Source organism: Symphalangus syndactylus, chromosome 21, assembly GCF_028878055.3.
Source record: "Symphalangus syndactylus isolate Jambi chromosome 21, NHGRI_mSymSyn1-v2.1_pri, whole genome shotgun sequence".
Lineage (NCBI taxonomy): Eukaryota > Metazoa > Chordata > Mammalia > Primates > Hylobatidae > Symphalangus > Symphalangus syndactylus.
This window is the reverse complement of record NC_072443.2, coordinates 52,906,110-52,929,530: the sequence shown is the minus strand read 5'-3', so window position 1 is coordinate 52,929,530 and position 23,421 is coordinate 52,906,110. Positions and strand designations below refer to the sequence as shown.

The 23,421-nt window shown below is 45.3% G+C and overlaps 2 protein-coding genes across 12 annotated transcripts in view; both read left to right on the top strand.

The window, feature by feature from the left end:
- Position 1: 1 nt before the first annotated feature.
- Positions 2–10,148, top strand: MBD4 (methyl-CpG binding domain 4, DNA glycosylase). Of its 8 annotated transcripts, none has more exons than XM_055259155.2 (8): positions 2–400; positions 3,168–3,398; positions 3,810–4,651; positions 6,991–7,065; positions 7,143–7,277; positions 8,168–8,317; positions 8,805–8,908; positions 9,836–10,148. In XM_055259155.2, exons 1-8 carry the CDS (start codon positions 297–299, stop codon positions 9,911–9,913), a joined length of 1,719 nt encoding a protein of 572 aa, XP_055115130.2. In that variant the 5' UTR covers positions 2–296; the 3' UTR covers positions 9,914–10,148. The 8 variants fall into 8 exon arrangements, with proteins under 8 accessions (XP_055115130.2, XP_063486295.1, XP_063486293.1 ...); XM_063630225.1 differs by having other exon boundaries at positions 26–400; positions 6,994–7,065; positions 8,805–8,855; XM_063630223.1 differs by having other exon boundaries at positions 26–400; positions 6,994–7,065.
- A 131-nt stretch (positions 10,149–10,279) lies between these two features.
- EFCAB12 (EF-hand calcium binding domain 12) overlaps positions 10,280–23,421 on the top strand; it is a 32,938-nt gene continuing 19,796 nt past the window's right edge. For 3 of the 4 annotated variants that reach the window (XM_063630215.1, XM_055259161.2, XM_055259160.2), the window contains exons 1-4: positions 10,280–11,974; positions 12,786–13,322; positions 13,499–13,675; positions 20,537–20,973. In XM_063630215.1, coding sequence (XP_063486285.1) covers positions 13,274–13,322; positions 13,499–13,675; positions 20,537–20,973 — 663 coding nt within the window. In that variant the 5' untranslated portion in view covers positions 10,280–11,974; positions 12,786–13,273. The remainder of the gene's footprint in view (positions 11,975–12,785; positions 13,323–13,498; positions 13,676–20,536; positions 20,974–23,421) is intronic. The other variant, XM_055259159.2, reaches the window with a different exon arrangement.

The following is a 23,421-nucleotide window of genomic DNA, read 5'->3' as shown; positions in this document are numbered from 1 at the left end:
GCAATGGTGGAACTGGAGCCCCTAAGGCGCCAGCGCAACCAGAGCGCGCGCGATTGGTCGGGGCGTGTGGGGGCGGTGCGTCTTCCTGGACAATGGATTTGATTGGTGGAGCGTGGAAATGGCGGCTGTAGCCGAGGGGGCGGCCGAAAAGCAGCCGCGGCGTCTGGGGCGCTTTTGCAACATTCAGACCTCGGTTGCATCCCGGTGCCGTGAGCTGAGGAGGTTTCACATTTTACTCCGCCCTACATCCCGGGCGTCGCAGCGCTGGGCTCGTTGCTGCAGCCGGACCCTGCTCGATGGGCACGACTCGGTTGGAGAGTCTGAGCCTGGGGGACCGCGGAGCTGCCCCCACCGTCACCTCTAGTGAGCGCCTGGTCCCAGAACCGCCGAGTGACCTCCGGTAAGTTACTGTCCCCTTTTGGGCCTCAGTTTCACCACCTGTAAAATGGTATCGAGAGAGTGGACGGTGTGTGGGCCTTTCTAACCTTTGACAGAGGGTCGGCAGAGACCTCGAAGCCCACGGGTTTAGTTACTAGGGTCTGGAGCTCAGGTGCTCTTCCTTTGGGATCAGCCCTGGGGTGCGCCCGACTTCCTCATCCAAGATGACTAGGGGACACGGAGGGGGGAGACGGGGGGGAGCCGGGAGGTTTTGTGCAAGAGGTCCCCTTGGGTCGGAGGATCCTAGGAAGTCATTAGAGTACGTGTGTGATAGGAGGTTAAGAGATAAAAAATGATGAGTTCCTGTCCTTTGTAGGGACATGGATGAAATTGGAAAACATCATTCTCAGTAAACTGTCGCAAGGACAAAAAACCAAACACCGCATGTTCTCACTCATAGGTGGGAATTGAACAATGAGAACTCATGGACACAGGAAGGGGAACATCACACTCCGGGGACTGTTGTGGGGTGGGGGGAGGGGGGAGGGACAGCATTAGGAGATATACCTAATGCTAAATGACGAGTTAATGGGTGCAGGAAATCAACATGGCACATGGATACATATGTAACAAACCTGCACATTGTGCACATGTACCCTAAAACCTAAAGTATAATAATAAAAAAAAGATTTACCTAGTTTTTTCAAAATTTAATCCTAAGAACTACTTTGAAAGAGGCATCACTTTCTTTTTACAGAGTCTTTTACAGAGACTTTGAGATGTTAAGTAACTTGCTGCTAAACTTAACAGCTGGTAGAGCTGGGATTTGAGCCCCAGTCTCCAAGAGTTTGTGCTGATTCCACCAGGCTTCAGTATCTTTATCTCTAAAATTGTAAACAATATCATTTCATAAGATCCATCCAGCTCTTCAAAATTATTTTACTCCAAATTACATCAGAAAACCTTGATTCTAATTCTAGTTCTTGCAGTTTCCCTATTTGTAGAAAAGAACTTGGGAAATGATCTCTCTAGACCCATCCACCTTTTGCAATCTGTGGTTTAGTGATTAGGATACACTTTACTGAAATTTTTCTTTTTTTAATTTTAAAATTATGTTTTCATCATAGAAGACACATTGGAACTTTAATGAAGTTTTAGTTTAGTTTTTTTTTTTTTTTTTTTTTTTGAGATGAGGTCTGGCTCTGTCACCCCGGCTGGAGTGCAGTGGCACAATCATAGCTCCCTGAAGCCTTGACCTGCCGGGCTCAAGCAGTCCTCCTACCCGGGCCTCCTTAGTAGCTGGGACCACAGGTATGCTCCACCACGCCCGGCTGCTTCTTGTTGTTGTTGTTGTTGTTTTTTCTTTTTTTGTAAAGATGAGGATCTCACTGTGCTGCCCAGGCTGGTCTCAAACTCTTGGGATCAGGTGATCTTCCCACTTCCTCCTCCCAAAGTGCTAGCATTACAGGCATGAGCCACCTTGCCTTACCAGCTTTTTTCAATAATAGTATGGGGGAGAAGTATTAGACCAAGATTTGGTAGACTTGGGTTCTGGTGTCTGTTCTGCAAGTAATTTAACCTTTCTGTCACTAAATTTTTTCAATAAATTGAGAGTAAACCTTATCGTACCAACAAGGTTACTATGAGGATCAAGAATGGAGGAGATGGCCGGGCGCGGTGGCTCACGCTTGTAATCCCAGCACTTTGGGAGGCCGAGGCGGGCGGATCACGAGGTCAGGAGATCGAGACCACGGTGAAACTCTGTCTCTACTAAAAAAAAAATACAAAAAATTAGCCGGGCGTGGTGGCGGGCGCCTGTAGTCCCAGCTACTCGGAGAGGCTGAGGCAGGAGAATGGCGTGAACCCGGGAGGCAGAGCTTGCAGTGAGCCGAGATTGCGCCACTGCACTCCAGCCTGGGCCACAGAGCGAGACTCCGTCTCAAAAAAAAAAAAAAAAAAAAAAAAGAATGAAGGAAATTCAAAAATTCTGTATCAGGCCGGGCGCGGTGGCTCATGTCTGTAATCCCAGCACTTTGGGACGCCGAGGCGGAAGGATCACGAGGTCAGGAGATCGAGACCATCCTGGCTAACACGGTGAAACCCCGTCTCTACTAAAAAAATACAAAAAATTAGCCGGGCGAGGTGGCGGGCGCCTGTAGTCCCAGCTACTCGGGAGGCTGAGGCAGGAGAATGGCGTGAACCCCCGGGGGCGGAGCCTGCAGTGAGCCGAGATCGCGCCACTGCACTCCAACCTGGGCGACAGCGAGACTCTGTCTCAAAAAAAAAAAAAAAAAATTCTGTATCAAATTATTTACCTTCTAGAGGATTACATCTGATGAAAGTGATACACACTCTCTCCCAGAAATTTTACATTATGTAAAACTTTTACCTCATTTATCTGCAGAGAAGACAGTGTAACTCACTGATTTATTTAAGCATTTTCTGGTGCTTAAGAGCTCAGCTATTGGTTCATATTCTTAAATTTATGGTAAGCGTCCCCAGAAATCTTTATAATAGCCCTACTCAGTGATTAATCCGAAGAGTTTCTAACTCGACTTTTTTGTTGTGCAGGGATTTCCAACACTTTTTAACCTGTGCTGTAGGATATGGGAAGCTTTTGGAAGATAGGAAAATACTCCCATAGCACAAGACTGGGCCGTACTGACTTTAATCTCCCTCATTTTAATATGGATAATCTATGTGGTTCCTGCATTGTCATGGATTAAAACTGAGTAGGCAGTGGAAGATAAATTTTAAATAAGTTAATCACTTAGACTTTGTTTTTCCAGCAAAGAAGGTGTTGCTATGGAATTGGAAAGAGTGGGAGAAGATGAGGAACAAATGATGATAAAAAGAAGCAGTGAATGTAATCCTCTGCTACAAGAACCCATCGCTTCTGCTCAGTTTGGTGCTACTGCAGGGACAGAATGCCACAAGTCTGTCCCATGTGGATGGGAAAGAGTTGTGAAGCAAAGGTTATTTGGGAAGACAGCAGGAAGATTTGATGTGTACTTTATCAGGTAAGCATATAAGATGGTAAAGATAGTACAGCCAAATGATTTTGTCTGGGCAGGTGGTGGGAGTATAGCAGGAATCTTAGCTTCTTTATATTTTTATCATAAAACCATTGCAGATTCTATTCTTTCAATGTTGCTATTAATTACATCAAGTGATTTGGGGAAAATTACATACATTTTGTCCCTCCTACTGTGAATGGTTAACGGGTATGTTGCATTTTAGTTATATTTATAAATTTATATTGTCATAGAGGAAACCATTTAAAAGTGCCGTTTATCACTCTTTTTCATTTTTAAATGACAGATGCCCATGGCAACATTTGGAAATTAATTAGAAATCTGAAATGTGGTCCAGTTCTTTTAAAAGTCCCTTCTCTCTACTAGCAGTAAGTTTCCTTTAATATCATTTTTTAGCCCACAAGGACTGAAGTTCAGATCCAAAAGTTCACTTGCTAATTATCTTCACAAAAATGGAGAGACTTCTCTTAAGCCAGAAGATTTTGAGTTTACTGTGCTTTCTAAAAGGAGTATCAAGTCAAGATATAAAGACTGCAGCATGGCATCCCTGACATCCCATCTACAAAACCAAAGTAACAATTCAAACTGGAACCTCAGGACCCGAAGCAAGTACAAAAAGGATGTGTTTATGCCGCCAAGTAGTAGTTCAGAGTTGCGGGAGAGCAGAGGACTCTCTAACTTTACTTCCACTCATTTGCTTTTGAAAGAAGATGAGGGTGTTGATGATGTGAACTTCAGAAAGGTTAGAAAGCCCAAAGGAAAGGTGACTATTTTGAAAGGAATCCCAATTAAGAAAACTAAAAAAGGATGTAGGAAGAGCTGTTCAGATTTTGTTCAAAGTGACAGCAAAAGAGAATCTGTGTGTAATAAAGCAGATGCTGAAAGTGAACCTGTTGCACAAAAAAGTCAGCTTGATAGAACTGTCTCTATTTCTGATGCTGGAGCATGTGGTGAGACCCTCAGTGTGACCAGTGAAGAAAAGAGCCTTGTAAAAGAAAGATCATTGAGTTCAGCATCAAATTTTTGTTTTGAACAAAAAACTTCTGGCATCATAAACAAATTTTGTTCAGCCAAAGACTCAGAACACAACAAGAAGTATGAGGATACCTTTTTAGAATCTGAAGAAATCGGAACAAAAGTAGAAGCTGTGGAAAGGAAAGAACATTTGCATACTGACATTTTAAAACGTGGCTCTGAAATGGACAACAACTGCTCACCAACCAGGAAAGACTTTACTGGTGAGAAAATATTTCAAGGTGTCCAGTGCTTTCAAGCACTATTAAACATTATGTGATGAGAAATTTATAATCCTGCATCTTGTATTCATGCCTATACATGGTTAAGATGTGAAAATAGAGCCAAGAAATAGGGCCAAATATGAGACACCAGTTGATCCTAATACTTTATCTTAAACTGATATTCAAGCAGTTTCCTATGGCAGAGAGAAAATCAGCTGACTGCTGTCGTGATGCCATGGCAAAGGAGAGTATTACTATTAACAACTGCCGTCATCTCTCCCTGGTGCAGCGGCTGGGACTCTCCTTCTCAGCAGTGCTTTCCCTTCTTCCCATCCTCTTTCCAGCCAGTAATCTTAAAACTTGAAGGAAAATTAAAAGCCTTCACTTGTGAAAAATTTAGGGAAGGCTTCTTATATACATAAATGAGTGGAGAATAGTTGGTGTCTTCTCTTCACACCCCTCCTGATACTTACTACTAAGTGTGACTTCCAATTTAATTTTGTATATATCATAGTCATTTTTATCTTCTCTTTTAATGTAATGCTTCTCTAAAATGCTTTAGAGCTCTAAATAATTCAAAAGTATAATCACATAGTTCATCTATTATTTGTAATATGCTCTTAATACAGAATTCAGAACTTAGCAATTTTGTCTTTATAATACCTCAGTGAATAAGAGATAAAAGGGAGACCTTTTGAGCAGCCCTGTATTAGTTACTCATTATGCCATTATGGTATAATGAATAACTCCTTTAAAGAATAATAATTTTACTTAAACTCCTGTGGGGAAACAGCCTGGACAAATTTGTGAAGCAGGAGATTAGGTTTGATTCTTGTTCCCAGTTCTACCCATGATTTTATGTCTTTTCTGTGCCTGGAGTTTCTCTGCCTTTAACACAAGATGGCCATATATACCTAGGAACTGCATAAGAATTCTTGCAGAATTCAGAAGAACTGCCTAAGTCTGTGTCCTAAACACTGAGCTTCTTGAAGAAAGCTTTGAGGTTTATGTAGATTTATTGCTAGCAAAATGGGCAAATATTAAAACCTCTTTTTTGTGGTAAGAGTCTAGTTCTTAACATGAGATGAAGTACTCTTAGTACTAGGTGTCCATGAAATAGTAAAGACACCCATTGGCTTAGCTAGAAATTGCCAAGTAAACCTGGCATAAAGGAGACTAGTAATTATTCATAGGAGCCCACAGAAAAAGTTGTCAAATCAGAGCAGTCAGAGTAGTTTCCTTTGTTCTTTTTTTACTCTCTACTGGGCTTTACCTACTCAAACTAAAATAGCGAAAAAACAGTAGTCTAATTATCTGGAGACCTGGATACTTGTTCCAGTTTATAGTCAATCCCAGTATCATTTTGGGACGATTGCTTAATTTAGAAGGTTTAGTTACTTCATCTGTAAAATAGAGGTAACCATCCTGACTAGTCCTGTTTTTCACATCAAAAATATTGTAAAACGAGAAGTGAAAAAGATGCTATACAAATGCAAGGTATTATTAACTGATATTCAAATTGCGAGGGTATGGTTAAGGAGTATTACATGTGATTTTAGAAATTTGAGAAGTCTGATAACACTGGTTCCCAGTAGATAGAGGTTCTCAATAGGTAGTTGTCTCAAGTGCTCTAGGGATCAAATTGTAGGTTTTTCTGCAGATTCTGTTTTGTCTGTATCCCTTTTTTTGGTAAGCGTAAAAGTAAGTGTTCACTGCAGAAATTTTGGAAAATACAGACAAGAAGGAAAGAAAAATTAGCACTTGGCAACAACCATTATATCATTTTGGCTTATTTCATTCTTAACTTCTGTATTTTTATTTATATATGTTTCCCCTTTTTTATAAAATTGGGATCATATGTAGACTCTTGCTTTTCTCATTTAGAAGTTAACAGGAAAATATTCACAATAGTCTAAAAAATACTTTAATGGCCACATTATACAAATGCATTGTAATTTAAAATATTCCATACTGCCTTTAATTTTTCAATACTATAAACTCTGAACATAAGTCATAAAGAACTAGTGTCACAGAGTGGTTAAAGGTGAGGACTCAGGAGCCAGACTGTCTGGATTTGAATTTTAGCTGGGACACTTAGTATCTGTGTGATCTTGAGCAAGTTACTTAGCTTCTCTGTGCCTCAATGTCCTTATCTGTAAAGTGGAGACAAAAATAGTACCAAGTTCATGGGTCATTAGTTGGATTAATTGGGTATTTATGTAAAGGGCTTAGAATAGTGCCCGGCATGCTTTGTAATAGTGTTGATATTATTATTTGCATCCCGGAATATTGCTTTAAGCTAAACCATAGTCAATAAAGTGTTCACTTTTCCTTTTCAGAAGATACCATCCCACGAACACAGATAGAAAGAAGGAAAACAAGCCTGTATTTTTCCAGCAAATACAACAAAGAAGGTATCCCTTTCCCAATCAGAACAGCAAATTCTAATTCTATTTTGGGTTTTCAATTCTGATGCAGTATGTTTGTTTAGCTCTTAGCCCCCCACGACGTAAAGCCTTTAAGAAATGGACACCTCCTCGGTCACCTTTTAATCTCATTCAAGAAACACTTTTTCACGATCCATGGAAGCTTCTCATCGCTACTATATTTCTCAATCGGACCTCAGGTTTGGGGATTATTATCATCTTTGTCTTAGTAGAGACAGTGTGGTAAGGAGAAAGCACTGAATTGAGGCCTGGGTTCAAAGTCCATTTTGAGTGTGTCACCTGGGATAAGGCATTCCCCCTTCACCCTTAAACTCTTCACCTATGAGGAAATTAGACTAGATGACATCCAACAGACCTTTTAGAATAAAGGGGTAGATTTTATTTATTTTTTTTATTTTATTTTTTTTTTTTTGAGACAGAGTCTCGCTCTGTCGCCCGGGCTGGAGTGCAGTGGCGCAATCTCGGCTCACTGCAAGCTCCGCCTCCCGGGTTCACGCCATTCTCCTGCCTCAGCCTCCGAGTAGCTGGGACTACAGGCGCCCGCCACCGCGCCCGGCTAATTTTTTGTATATTTTAGTAGAGACGGGGTTTCACCGTGGTCTCGATCTCCTGACCTCATGATCCGCCCGCCTCGGCCTCCCAAAGTGCTGGGATTACAAGCGTGAGCCACCGCGCCCGGCCGATTTTATTTATTTTATACTTCCAAATTCGTTTTGATCATCAATGAAAATCAGTTAACATTTCTCCACCCTCTTTCATGTGTGTTTAAAAGTATCTTTTTCACTGAATGTACCTTGTGTTCTATATGCTTCTACTCTCATTATCTTCTGATCTAATCATTTAAAAGCTAATCATGCAAGGCCAGTTTTCAGCATAATTTGGACTATTAGCCCAATATATTAGCAGTTTTGGTATTTGATTCTGAAAGTGGTTGCTGGTTCAGATAATGGCTTCTCACCAGTGTTTTTTTTTTAAACCCTCTGGATGAGATTTCTAGATGAGAAACTACTTGAACGTGAAATCAGCCCATCTAGAGTCTTGTAATCATTCAGTTACTTTTACTTCCCAGGTAAAATGGCAATTCCTGTGCTTTGGAAGTTTCTGGAGAAGTATCCTTCAGCTGAGGTAGCAAGAACCGCAGACTGGAGAGATGTGTCAGAACTTCTTAAACCTCTTGGTCTCTACGATCTTCGGGCAAAAACCATTGTCAAGTTCTCAGGTATTTTCCTATATACCCAAAGGAAAAACATAATACATTGTGCTTATTTAAGAGAGCCACACCTTAAACTTTAATGTCCTCAGATACTATATTAATGGAGGTTTTTCAGCTCAAGCACCCAAGGCATTTAAAAAAGTCCACTTTCCCCAAACCACAGTCTCCCACTGACCAAAACAATAAATCTTTGCCCAGCACTGGGTCAGGCATGTAGGCAGAATTAGGAGAAGTCAGTGAAGCAGAAAGCCCAGTTCTTGACCTCAAGGACGTGGCCTCTGTCTCATTAGCACAGCACAAAAGAGTGGTTAGGAACTGGCAAATGATATGGGTGCTGCAGGAATTCAGAAGGAAGAGTGATCACAACTGGGGTTGCCGGGAAGGAGCGTTTCCTGTCCCTTTCTGCTGTTCTTTCCATCCTGCCCCATCACCACACATTTTGGGAGGGTGTCTTTAGAAGCTGACCTGATATGTGGGATGTTGTATTCTTCAGATGAATACCTGACAAAGCAGTGGAAGTATCCGATTGAGCTTCATGGGATTGGTAAATATGGCAACGACTCTTACCGAATTTTTTGTGTCAATGAGTGGAAGCAGGTGAGGCCCACTCCCATCCATAATTCAGCACATTTGGTCTCTGAGGCAAAATAAGTCCACCATTATGGTTAAGACTATTTATTGGATACAAATGCTATTACAGTCACAAACAATTGTGTTCCTGGCTGCGGGGAAGCGGGTGGCATGCGGGTTTTGGGGTTTTTGATCAGTAGGCACTCCCATGTCCACAAAGACCAGTCCAGAGGCGTGGCCTCTGACTCATCTCCAGTGGTTTGTCACCTCTGGCCCTGTTCCCGTCATTCCCTATTTGTGTGCTATCTCTAAGCCTGACGTGGTTTTCCTCCTGTCAAAAGTACACCACTACAGGAAAGCAGGAAGGTTTGGGCCTGCAATGTATGCTTATTGGGTTTCTCTTAGTGGTCTCAGACTACTTTTGTGGTGACTGGGTCCTGCTTCAGCCCTGTTGAATATGCCCAGCCTGTGGCATGCTGGTGGTATCCTGGCAGCTGGTGGGTGGCCTGGTACACTGCCCACTCAGCTTGAGACTCACCCTCATGCATTCAGCCAGTAGGTCTGGCCAAGCCTGAACTGAAGGACCACAGTCCTATCCCAGCTTCATCAGAGCAATCCATTGTGACCTGAGAATCCATTTAACCTCTCAGGGTCTAGAACCTCCTTCTGGAAAGTGAGATATTAATACTTGACTCATGTCATCACCACCCCACACTCCAAGTCATGGTTGAGTAGTAATTTGGACAATACTTTGTAAACTGTGTGGGATTACCTTAATATAAGGTATAACTTAAAATATTCATGAATCCCATGAGGTTAAAGATTATAACTTTTAGGTATAGTATCATAATGTACTGTCCCCCAGCAAATATTTAAAAAGCCAATTTTAAAAAATGTATTTCTGACTAAGTTACATTAAGGTCTCTGCCTCTTTGTGTGTTGTATTTCTTCCAGGTGCACCCTGAAGACCACAAATTAAATAAATATCATGACTGGCTTTGGGAAAATCATGAAAAATTAAGTCTGTCTTAAACTCTGCAGCTTTCAAGCGCATCTGTTATGCATAGCTTTGCACTTCAAAAAAGCTTCATTAAGTACAACCAACCACCTTTCCAGCCATATAGATTTTAATTAGCCCAACTAGAAGCCTAGTGTGTGTGCTTTCTTAATGTGTGTGCCAATGGTGGATCTTGGCTACTGAATGTGTTTGAACATGTTTTGAGATTTTTTTAAAATAAATTATTATTTGACAACAGTCCAAAAAAAATATGGCTTTTCCAATAATGAAATATAGTCAGAAAATGAAAAATACTTCTAAACTATCAATAATACAAAGCAAATTTCTATCAACCTTGCTAAAGCTAAGGGCCCACTAAATATTTTTATTAGCCGGGCGTGGTGGTGCACACCTGTATTCTCAGAAGGCTGAGGCAGGAGGATCATTTGAGCTCATGAGGGCCCAGGAGGTCAAGGCTTCAGTGAGCCATGATCATGCCACTGCACTCCAGTCTGGATGACAGAGAGAGACCGTGCCTCAAAAAATATATATTAAAAAAAAAAAAAAAAAAAGCTGACCCCAAAGACAAATAAGATTCCCCTGGCATTGTGTATTGTTGACATTCCTCTGGTATTGTGTATTGTTGACAGCTCCATACTAGCCTTTAGGAATTGTAGATTCCACCTCAGCATCCATTTGATAACCTAATGTGAATATGGGCCTGCTGCTCCATTTCAGCTCACTCACTCTTTTACCTTGGTCCCTTTGTGAAAACTCATTTCTCATCTTCCATTTGGAGTTTATACCATTTGGCCAGGCACAGTGGCTTAACACCTGTAATCCTAGCACTTTGGGAGGATGAGGCAGGAGGATTGCTTGAGCCCAGGAGTTCAAAACCAGACTGGGCAACATAATGAGACCCCATCTCTACAAAAAATTTTAAAAATTAATTGGGCATGGTGGCATACACTTGTGGTCCCAGCTACTCGGAAGGCTGAGGTGGGAGGATCCCTTGAGCCCAGGAGATTGAGGCTGCAGTGAGCTATGATCACACCACTGCACTTCAGCCTGGATGACACAGCAAGACCCTGTCTCAAAAAAAATAAGTCTTAGGCCATTTTTATTACAAGTATTGTTATAGTTCAAATACCAAAGCATTTACTATTAGAAAGAAACCAAGGGAAAAAACTAGTTACTAAGTCTTAATTACCAACTACCATTTTAAGGTGTAATTTGAAAATTAAATTGATTGAATAAATGAAAAATACATCAGTTGTTCAGGAAACTACCTTTGTTGTAGGGTGGTGTGAACCAAATCAGGCTGCAGTGTGATGCAGAGGTAGTTGGTTGTTTCCACTTTAGTAAGTGTCAGTTTTTAGAAGGATGGATTTCGACCAGAGAACAGGAAAACTGGCCACACCTCCCTCTCCCCAAGGCAAACATCCACTTTATAGTTTACCATCACATTTTCATTTAACAAACATCCAAGTAGCATTCACAAAGTGTACAGCCCTGTGGTGGGGAGGGACACAAAGATAAGTTCTGTACAGACCCTCACAGAGACAAAGAAGGGCACCTAATAATGGAAGGAAACAAAAGGGGTAAGGAGTAGGGACAAGACACCCAAATATGGCAGCTAAAGGTAGAGAGGGGCCTCTGAAACCTTGGGCCCAGCTGGGGCTGGAGGGTGGGGCGAGCTCACCAAGTTCAGGGCATCAGGTGTGGCTTTGTGTTAGGGCTGGTGGTCACATACCTTCCCCCAGCATCTCCATGGGGAGTGTGGGCCTGTATGAATGCAGGAGGCAAGCTCTGCACTAGGGGAGCTCAGGATACAGCCAGGTTGCTCAGGCCCTAGGCCTGGCTTTTCCTGTTTCTTGCAGGTGAGGTTGCCTGACCTCTGTACCTGTTAACTTGTCTTTTAAAAATGGGATAGTGGTGTCTACCTCACACAATGATTGTGATTATGAAGTTCAGACATGTAGTGCTAAAATGGTACCTGGCTTGCAAGAGTGCTGTGTGAATGTGGCCCATGGCAACCATCTCAGGTTGCAAGGGTCACAAAGATAGCTTGTCTCAGCAAAGGAATAAGGGCTCAGGTGTTGCTTTTTAACTTTTTAAAAATTGAGCTAAAAGCCACCATTTAACCATTTTAAAGTGTACAATTAAGAGGTTTCAGTACATTTACAATGTGTAGCCATCATCACTAATTCCAGAAGCTTCCATTTTTTTCACTCCAAAAAGAAGCTCCCCACCTGTTAGCAGTCACTTCCAATTACTCACCCCATCCCCTAGCAACCATTCATCTACTTTCCATGTCTGTGGGTTCGTCTATGCTGAACATTTCACATAAATGGAATCATACAGCACGTGGCCTTTTGTGTCTAGCTTGCTTAGCATACTGTTTTGAAGGTTCATCTATATTGTAGCATGTACTTCATTCCTTCTTATGGCCATCCTGTGGATATACCTCATTTTGTTTATCAGTTGATGCACATTTCAAGGGTTTATTATTATTCTCTGGTCCTCAGCTTCTGTGACTCCAAACCACGGCACCCTGCCATAAGGAGGGCAGAACATACCAAACACCTCTATCTGGCCACAGCTCACTTTGGTTCTTCCTAACCCTCTGGAGGAGGCAGGGCCTATTTTTCTGATGAGAAAACTGAGGCCTAGAGATATGCAGACCTGCAGAAGATCCCACATTTCACGGGAAAACCGAGACTTTCTTTTTTTTTTTTTTTTTGATACGTACTCGCTCTTTCGCCCAGGCCTGACTGCAGTGGCGCTATCTAGGCTCACTGCAAGCTCCGCCTCCCGGGTTCACGCCATTCTCCTGCCTCAGTCTCCCGAGTAGCTGGGACTACAGGCGCCCGCCACCACACCCGGCTAATTTTTTGTATTTTTTAGTAGAGACGGGGTTTCACCGTGTTAGCCAGGATGGTCTCGATCTCCTGACCTCGTGATCCGCCCGCCTCGGCCTCCCAAAGTGCTGGGATTACAAGCGTGAGCCACCGCGCCCTGCCGAAAACCGGAGACTTTCTACACTAGATGCAGGGACCACTGGGCCGAAGGAAGAAATCCCGCCTTTCACCAAGCCCAGAACTGGGCACGGCGTGGATTTGCTCGCTGCCCCTCCCAGAATTGGACGAAAAGGAGGTGGGGTCAGCAGGCGCTCGGCAGGGCGGGCTCGCTCCTGACACGTGGCAGCGCTCAGCCAATTGGCGCGGGGCGTCCGAAGCCACGGCAACAGGTTGCTTCTGCAGTCCGAGCTGAGCGTCTTTCGCACGACTTGGAGTTACGGTTTATCTGATACCCCGGTACCCCCCTACGCAAGCAAGCCCACATCGACACACATTCACACACGCCCTTCAGCACCCCCTCCCAGCACCACAACCATGGACCACGACTATGAAGCCTACCACAGTCTGTTCTTGTCGCTGCTCGGTAAGCCCCGGGAAGAAGCGCCTGCAGGAAGCGCTCAGCGCCCTAAGGACGCGTGAAAGTAGGGTGAGGGCAAAAACTCAGCCACAGATCTTATTGTGCCGACCCCCTCTGGTGAAAGGTTGCCATGGAGTCGGGGGCAGGTCATGTACATTTATGAGATTTCCATCTGAGCCTAGTTGGAGGAACCAGAGGCCGGACCCATATGACGGGAGCCCTCCAGCTCGCCCTGTTTCTCTGCGGGACATTAATGTATTCAGTACTGGAGGAGAGGCATGGAGAAGACGTCAGTCTTCAAGGTTTTGGCAGTAATGTACTGGGGACCAAGTTCTTGGCAAAGCAATGCAGCTTCACAGGTAAAAGACAGAGATAAATGGATAATTACAGAATAAGAAGGGGTGAATGCCGGGCCCAGGGATGACACCCAGGAGTAAAAGGTGTGCTGAGGGTATGGGATGGGGAGGAACAGTTCCAAGCTTTTGGAAAAGATCTTTACACTGGAGCTTAAAGGGTAAAAAGGAGTTCTCCAAGCCAAAAGGGGAAGGAAAAGCATTTCGGGCAAGGAAACAGCATGCCCCAAGAGGTCTGGTGTCTCTGGAAATGAGGTGAGAGAGGTCAGAAGGGACAAGATCATAGAAGATCCTGCAAGCCAGGAGATGGAGAGGCCACTGGGAGTGGCAGGACTGGATTGGGAGCAGTCAGAAAAGACCTGAGACTGAGTTGGTAGACTCGGAATGTTGGTGTGGGGAGATGAGAGCTGGGGCTATAAAGCTTGAAGACTGAAGGTCTTCTCCATGCCCCTTCTCCAGCACTGAACACATTAATGCCCAGTGGAGAAACAGGGAGAGCTGGAGAGGCTGGCCACCTTTCCCAGGCACACAGGTCAGGGCTCTGGTCAAATGCCCAAGCTAAAGATGCTGGGAGGTGAGGGAGAAGGCCCAGGCTAGAGGGGAACTACAGGGACTTGGGGGCTGGTTGGTCAGGAAACACAGAAGGGGCAAATAAAGATGGTTCTCAAGTTGGCAGCTGGGGGACCTGGTAGATGGAGATGTCTTCCACAGAGATAGAGAACGTACTCAGAGGACCCAGTTAGTGGGGGCAGGGGCACAAAGACAAATCCAGTCTTGGTTGGTTGAGTTTAAGATCCTTGTCAGTGGCTGGGCACAGTATCTCCCGCCTGTAATCCCAGCACTATGGGAAGCTGAGGCAGGAGGACTGCTTGAGCCCAGGAGTTTGAGAATAGCCTGGGCAACATAGTGAGATCCCATCTCTACAAAATTGTTTTTTTTGTTGTTGTTTTTTTTTTTTTTTTTCGAGACGGAGTCTTGCTCTGTCGCCCGGGCTGGAGTGCAGTGGCGCAATCTCGGCTCACTGCAAGCTCCGCCTCCCGGGTTCACGCCGTTCTCCCGCCTCAGCCTCTCCGAGTAGCTGGGACTATAGGCGCCCGCCACCACGCCCGGCTAATTTTTTGTATTTTTAGTAGAGACAGGGTTTCATCGTGGTCTCGATCTCCTGACCTCATGATCCGCCCGCCTCGGCCTCCCAAAGTGCTGGGATTACAAGCGTGAGCCACCGCGCCCGGCACAAAATTGTTTTTAAAAGTTAGCGGGGCCTGGCGGGGTGGCTCACGCCTGTAATCCCAGCACTTTAGGAGGCTGAGGTGGGTGGATCACGAGATCAGGGGATTGAGACCATCCTGGCTAACACGGTGAAACCCTGTCTCTACTAAAAATACAAAAAATTAGCCGGGCATGGTGGCGGGCACCTGTAGTCCCAGCTACTCAGGAGGCTGAGGCAGGAGAATGGCGTGAACCCAGGAGGCAGAGCTTGCAGTGAGCCGAGATCGTGACATTGCACTCCAGCCTGGGCGACAGAGCGAGACTCCATCTCAAAAAAAAAAAAAAAAAAAAAAAAGTTAGCCGGGCGTAAAGGCATACACCTGTATTCCCAGCTACTCAGGAGGCTGAGCTGGGAGGATCATTTGAGCCTAGGAGTTCAAGGCTGCAGTGAGCTATGATTGAGCCACTGTACTCCAGCTTGGGGAACAGAGCAAGACCCTGTCTCAATTAAAAATAAATAATAAGAGAAGATCCCTGGCCAGGCACGGTGGCTCACGCCTGTAATGCCAGCACTTTGGGAGGCCGAGGCGGGCAGATCACGAGGTCAGGAGATCGAGACCATCCTGGCTAACATGGTGAAACCCCGTCTCTACTAAAAATACAAAAAATTAGCCGGGCGTGGTGGTGGGCGCCTGTAGTCCCAGCTACTCGGGAGGCTGAGGCAGGAGAATGGCGTGAACCTGAGAAGCAGAGCTTGCAGTGAGCCAAGATCGTGCCACTGCACCTCAGCCTGAGCAACAGAGCAAGAGTCTGTCTCAAAAAAAAAAAAAGATCCCTGTAAGCCATCCAAGTGGAGATGTTTTAGGAACAACTGGAGGTATAAACTTGGAGCTAATTCCAAGTCAAAAATATTGGTATGGATGTCCCCAGCATACAGAAGGTCATAGAAACATGAGAGTGGAAGGGATTATTTGAAAAGAGAAGAGACCCTGGGTATAAGTCTGGAAGCAACAACCTTTAAGGAGTAATCAGGAAAAGAGGGGCCCAAAAACAGTAGCTGGAGAGGTAGAATTGGACATAGCAGGAGACTGAATCAAGCCAAGAGCAGGGAGAATTTCAAGAAAGAGTGGAATTGTTTCCAGACACCTATAGGCTGTCCGAGAAAAGAGAGAACAAGTGTGTTTTCTGGGACATCCATGGGGAGGACTAGAACCAAGGGGTAGAAAGTCCAGGGAAACAAATTCTGGGTCAATATAAGGAAGTATTTTCTAGCAGTCAGAGTTTAGTGTCCACCATGTTAAGTAGAAAGCTCCATGTCACTGGAGATGTATAAACAGAGGCAAAGTCTGCCAGTGGCATTGAGAAGAGTGTCCCTGACCTGGGCAGGTGATTGAACTAGTTGGTGTCTGAGAGCTTTCCTCGCCAATTTCCTAGGAACATTGTCACATAGTCTCTACCCATAACTACACAACGACAGCCTCTTTTATTATAAGAGCCCATTTCCCTTTCTGTCAATGGACACAGGACTCCAAAGAGCACTAAAATGAAGCTCCCTGAGGAGGGTCTGGTGGGCAGGCACCCTTGGAAAGTGGGGTCAGGGGCTGGTGCAGGTTTAGAACTATGTGAGGAGAGGGACTCAGCCAGGGGAAGCCCTGGGGAATGCAGTGCTCTTCAGAGGGCATAGCAAATGCAAAATCTGAAAACCCAGAGCCAGGAAGGAACCAGGCACCTGGGACAACAGAAAGGAGGACAGCAGCTGGGACCACATGAGTGAGGGGGCAGGGGCTGGAAGGTGACAAGGGAAGAGTGGGGAGCAGGGCCAGTGAAGGCAGCTTTGTAGGCCACAAAAGGAGGTGGGTATTTATTCAAAGAGCAGTAGGAAGCCATTGAATGGTTTCAAATGGAGGAGGTACAGACTGTGAATTTACATTTGTAAGGCTCTCCTGGCTGAGGGCAGAACATGGATTGGGGGTCTAGGGAGGACCCAGATGGGAGCAGCAAGACCTGTGGGGAGCAGGTTTTGTGTTCCCGTGGCCTGCAGGGTAAAGTTTCAATCTCTTAGCCTGGCATTTGAGATGACGCCAACCTTATTTCCCACTAACCTCCTCCTTTACACACAGTGGGCCTCCAACATGTGGAACGGTCTGGTGACCCTAAAATCCCCAAATCCCACTCCTGACCTTTCCCCATCCCTGCCCCTCCACCCCGTGAAGCCAGAACATTCTTGAAGGTCCACATCAAAGACACCTCTTCCTTGATGCCCTCCCAGGTCCCACAGTCAGCATTTCTCCCCCAGCTGAGAACATCTTTTTACCCTCTGGGTTTCCCACCTTGTTCCACTGGGTGGACTGGGAACGGGTGAACCATGGTAGGTGCCCAGCCTAGTTTAGTCTGCACCTGGTACAGCACCAAGCCCTGGGGGATTCTCAATAAATACTGACTTGATGAATGACTACATTCTCCGTCATCCCCTGATGGGAATGAACTTTCTTGTGGTCAAAGTAATGATACATGTGTTGTTTAGAAGTGTTCGCTTCCATCCCTATTGATGTGTAATATCTGTTCTAGCATTGCTGTAAAGAACTACCTGAGACTAGGTAATTTATAAAGAAATGAGGTTTAATTGACTCACAGTTCCTCAGGCTGTACAGGAAGCATGGCTCGGGAGGCCTCAGGAAACTTACAATCATGGTGGAAGGCAAAGACAGGCACATCTTACATAACCCAAGAAGGAGGAAGAGAGAGCAGGGAGAGGTGCTATGCTTTCGAACAACCAGATCTTGTGAGCACTGGCTCTCATGAGAACAGCAAGGGGGAGGTCCTCTCCCATGATCCAATCACCTCCCACTAGGCCCCTCCTCCAACAATGGGGATTATAATTTAACATGAGATTTGGGCAAGGACACAGATGCAAACCGTACCATGATGTTTACTTTTATTATTTGCTGACTATGAAAGGAACACATGGGCCTTGTAAAGAGACTTAACAAATGTACTGAATGTCCACTTTGGGCCAGGCTGGGCACTGAGGACACAGGGGAACTAAAACACAGTCCTTGTCACTTGGAAACTCACAGTCTGTTGGGAAAGAAAGATGCAGAAAGTATCTTCATTTCAGAAAAATATGGTAAATGTTTATGATGGGACTAAGTATGGGGGCTATGGGACCCAGAGGGCCCACGAGAGGGGGAGTGGGAGGGCTTCAAGGGGCTGGGATGCCTGAGCTGAGTCTCAAAGAAGTGAAGCAGGGAGGGAGAAGAGCATGTCATTGGGAGGAAACAGCATGGCTTGTGTGTGTGTTGGTGGGGCAGATCTGTTTGGATACAAATGCAAGGGAAGGCAGAAGGAGCCAGAGAAATTGGAGAGGCTGGTAGGGGCGAGAGGACCAGGTGGGGCCAGGTTAAGGAGCTTGAACTTTATTCTAGAGGCAGTTGGGAGCCATGGACAGGTTTTAAGCAAGGGAGTTTGGGTTTTAGGAGGAAAATGACAGTGACAGTATTTCCAATAAGATTGTTGTATCCTTTCTGATTTTTTAAAATTTTTTTGAAAAAGGGTCTCTGTTGCCCAGGCTGGAGTACAATGGGGGTAATCTCAGCTCACTGTAGCCTTGACCTCCCAGGCTCAAGTGATCTTCCCACCTCAGCCTCCTGAGGAGCTGAGACTACAGGCATGCACCAACATGCCCGGCTAGTTTTTTAATTTTTTTGTACAGATGAGGTCTCACTATGTTGCCCAGGCTGGTCTTGAACTCTTGGGCTCAAGCAATCCTCCCACCTCAGCCTCCCAAAGTGCTTGGATTACAGGCATAAGCTACCATGCCTGGCCCCTTCTGATTTTTTAGAACACTTTCAAACTGTTATCTCATTTGATCTTCATAACAACTTCTAGAGGTAGATAGAGCAGAGTTTATACCATTTTAGAAGTAAAATACTTTTTTTTTTTTTTCTTTTTTGAGACGGAGTCTCGCTCTGTCGCCCAGGCTGGAGTGCAGTGGCGCAATCTCGGCTCACTGCAAGCTCCGCCTCCCTGGTTCACGCCATTCTCCTGCCTCAGCCTCTCCAAGTAGCTGGGACTACAGGCGCCCGCCACCACGCCCGGCTAATTTTTTGTACTTTTTAAGTAGGGACGGGGTTTCACCGTGGTCTCGATCTCCTGACCTCGTGATCTGCCCGCCTCGGCCTCCCAAAGTGCTGGGATTACAGGCGTGAGCCACTGCACCCGGCAGAAGTAAAATACTTGAGACTCAGCAGGATTGGGTTACAGCCTTGGGTAATATCAAGTAACAGCTAAGAGCCGAGCTCTGGGGCCAGACAAACTGAAGTTCATGTCTCAGCTCTGCTACTAATCAACTGAGTGACCTTGGGCCTCTCTAGGCCTCAATGTCCTTATCTGCAAAATGGGCATAATTATAGTACCAGCATCGTAGGTCTGTCCATTTGTCACTCACCAAATATTTACTGAGTTCCCATTATATGTAGACACTGTGAAGGTGTCAGGGCTCCAGTCGGGAACAAGAGAGATAGGGTTACAGTCTTCATGGAGCTCATAGTCTACTAGAAAAAATAAACTTCAACCAAATAATTGCACCGGGAGTCTCAAAGGCAAATTGCTGCTCAAACTGAGAACTTAATAAAGAAAATGAGCTGCCTGTGAGACATTAAGGAATAGGGGAGCCTGTGGCAAGCTGGAGAGGGCAATGCCTCACCCAAAGTAGCTCAGATTGAAAAATATCAAGCAAGGTGTCAAACAAAACAAGACCTCAGCCCTCATTCAGCATGAGGGCCACCAGTTTTCAGCCCTCGATGTACCTAGTTGTGATAAGTGGTCTGAAGGAAATTGCAGGTTGTGATGCAAAGATAGGGCTTGGAGGATGAGGAAGAGTGCCCAGGGTGTGGATGGGGAGGGAGCACTCCTACTAGAGGGAGGAGCACGTGCCAACCCCTAGTCAGGATGAGGCTTGGACCACTCAGCAAACAGAGAGAAGCCCAGGTATCCAGGACATAGTAAGGAGAGAGAAGCAAGGGATTAGGGGGACAGGTTGACAGAAGAGAGGCACGGGACTTCATTTTAAGGGCTATCAAAAGTCATGGAAGGGCTTCAAAATGAGTGCATGGTAAGTATATACCAATAATAGCAGATATATTATGTACAAAGCAACTCTAATAAATTGACTGATTTTAACATCACTCCCATCCAATAAAATAGGTTACCATCATTATGCCCATTTTACCAATGAAGAGGTTGAGACAGGGAAGTTAAGTGGTTGCTCAAGATCATGCAGCCAGTAGGTGGCAGGGCCAAGACTCAGACCGAAGAACGTTCTGGCCCCAAAGCCTCTGCTCTTAATACTGTGCTGCCTCAGATGATCACACAAGATCAGATGGCATCTTTAAAAGTTCATTCTGATTGCCAATGGGAGTGGTGGGGGCTGGGTGTGGAGAAGATGAAATAAGAGAAAGCATAGCTTGCTGCCTGCTGTTGGGAGCACCCGATCACATTAGATGAAATTATCCTTACCATTACAGCAAGACAATGATAAAGCCTGGCCTGGAATCCAGAGCCCCTGATGCCCAGCCTGGAGCAAAAGCATTTTTCCTTCCTGGCTCCTTTCAGTCCTCTTCCAGAAAGAAACTCACCTTTTAACTCTCTTACCCCAAGGACTCTGCCCGTCTAAGACTCCCATCAATGAAAATGCCGCCGTTTTTGATCCTGAACTGGTCATTGCCCACTGCTTCAAGCAGTTCAAGCAGAAGGACTTCCGCCTGCCTCAGACCCGCCGGCGAATCATCATGGTGCCTCACAAGGAGGATCAGACACCCATTAATCCTGCCTCCCAACCTCAGGCTCCCCCAAAGCCCATCCCCAGCTTCAAAGCTCTGGAAGCTAGAGATATCCAAGAGCAGCCAGAGGACAGGAAGACCTGGCTGAGCCGGAGGGCGAAGCTGCGGCAGGAGCTAGAGTCCTTTGGTGATGTAAAGAGGTGGCTGGAGAACAAGCCCAGCATCACGCCTTCAGAGGCCAAGGTCTTACACCTGATCCACGAGGAGCAGAGTGCCCAGCCAAATGCCTCCCAGGCAACTACCAGGACCACCAGGGTGAGCAGCCCCATTTGCCAGATGAAGACACCAAGGGTTTAGGGATGCATCATTATTTTATTCCCTTGGGTTAGGCTGGATAGGGATAGTTCGCCCCATTTCACAGAGGAGCAAACAGAAGTCTTGAGAGGGAGGAGTATTAGTTATCTAGTTATCTATTGCTGCATAACAAACACCCCCAAATGACTGAAAGCAACAAATATTTATGATCACACACAGTTTCTAGAGTCAGGAATCGGGGAGTAGCTTTGCTGGGTCCCTCTGGCTCAGAGTCTCTCATGAGGTTGCAGTCAGGATGTTGGCCTGGGCCACAGTCATCTGAAGGCTTGACTGGGACAAAAGGATCTGCTTCCAAGCTGACTCACCCATGTGGCTATTGGCAGGAGGCCTCAGTTCCTCCCCACATGGACCTCTCCATAGGGCTGCTTGAGTGTCCTCACAGTATGGCTGCTGGCATCCCCCAGAGTGAAGGGTCCAAAAAAGAGAGCAAGACAGAGGCTGCAATGCCCTTTTGGACCTAGCTTCCGAAGGCCTCAGTTTCAGAAGTTTTACACTATCACTTCCACCACATTCTCTTTGTCAGAAGTGAGTCCCTGAGTACTGCCCATGCTGAAGACGGAAAGAAGACTCCATCTTAGAAAGGAGGGAAGCAGAAGAATTTGTGGACATACCTTAAAATCACCCCAGAAGGGACCATTCCTGGCAGTCCATCTTATGGGGTATTTGTAAAATACCCATTGTTCATTCATTTGTTCATTGACACATGTTTGCTGAGGGTTCCATGTAGCAAGCAGGTGCTCACAGGGCTATTGTGAGGATGACGATTGTGAGGTTGGGAGGAAAAGGAGGATCCCTCTTTTACAAATGTGGAAATAGAAGCTCAGTGAGGCCAACATTTATCCAAACATATAGCGATAGTAAGTGATAAGGGTACTACCAACTCCTTCTCTCTCTGTGACATTTCCTTGGGATAAGAGGTCAGATAAGTTGGGTTTAAACATAGCTCTGCTACTTCCTACCTGTACCATTTGAGTCTCAGTTTTCTCATCTATAAAATGGAGATAACCATTGTTCCTACCTCCTGGGGTCGCTATGATGTCTAAATGGATTCATTTATATAAGGTGCCTAGGACGCTATTGGGCACATAGTGAGCACTCAAACATGATTTCCATCTGTATTATTATTGTAATCTCACAAGTGTCCATTGGGTTGGTTGGCCCAGAAACTTCAGGGTCAGTCCTTGCTGTTATTATAGCCAAAATCCTAATTTCATAGGTCTAACACACCCTCTTCTTCCAGCAGCATAGTGTCTAAGAATAAGAACTAGACCTGGGTTAGAAATGCAGCTGTACTGTTTACCTGCTGTGTGGCATTGGGAAAACCCTTCACATCTCTGAGCCTGATTCCTTATTGTGAATTAGATAATACCTCATACCTAATTCATAGGATCATTTATTCCTTCAGCAAACAATTACTGCCTGTCTTCCTACGGCCTGGGCTTTGTTCAGTATAAAGGTGGGAGATGGGGATACACTGTAAATAAGACATGGTCTTACTTCCAGGGTGTCTTAGCCTGGCTTCTCTTGCTATCACAGAAGACCTGATACTGGGTAATTTATAAAGAAAAGAAATTTTTTTGGCTCACGTTCCTAGAGGCTGAAAGTCCTCATGAGGTTGCAGTCAGGATGTTGGCCTGGGCCACAATCATCTGAATACTTGACTGGTCGGCCTCTAGGGAGGGCCTCGTGCTGCATCCTAATCCTGCATGATGGAAGGCATCTCAGGGTGAGGGGGTGCACGAGAGGGAGCCAAACTGGCTTTTCTAGCAGATCCCACTCATGATAACGAACCCTCTTCCAGGATAACCAATTAATCCTTAGCCCATTAATCCATAAATTAATTAATGGATTCATGAGAGCAGACCCCTCATGACCCAATCACCTCTTAAAGGCCCCACCTCTTAATACCATTATATTGATAACAGTATTAAGTTGTTTCTGACCCAGCCCATCTGTGGGTCATCAAAAGATGCTGTGTTTCTAACGAGCTCCTGGTGATGCCTGTGGTACTGGTCCACGGACCACACTTTTACTTTTGCTAGCTATTTAATAATATAAATTAATTATAAATGTAAAAATCCAGTCCCTCAATCACACCAGCCACATTTTGAGTGCTCAATAGTCACATGTGCCAAGTGGCTTAACAAAAGTCATGTTCAGTTTAAACATGTGTTTTGGAGGGGACAAACATTAAGCCTTAACACAAGGTGTTCACATGTTAGTGGGGGAGGCAGACACATTGGATTAATGGCTCTACAGTTTGCTACAGGCCATTAATAGAGGTGGGTCTCTATTATCATAAGCACCCCAGGAGGAGCACAGAGGAACAATACCCTAGGGAATGGGAAGGCCCTTTGTAAACTGTCCAGTGCTGCACCAAAGTAGAGG

Excerpts from the sequence above, each read along its gene's own strand:
- MBD4 (XM_055259154.2), top strand. The coding sequence starts at position 297 with ATGGGCACGACTCGGTTGGAGAGTCTGAGCCTGGGGGACCGCGGAGCT. Across the intron at positions 401-3,167 it reads GAACCGCCGAGTGACCTCCG|CAAAGAAGGTGTTGCTATGG; the intron begins GTAAGTTACTGT and ends TTGTTTTTCCAG. Across the intron at positions 8,318-8,804 it reads AACCATTGTCAAGTTCTCAG|ATGAATACCTGACAAAGCAG; the intron begins GTATTTTCCTAT and ends TGTATTCTTCAG.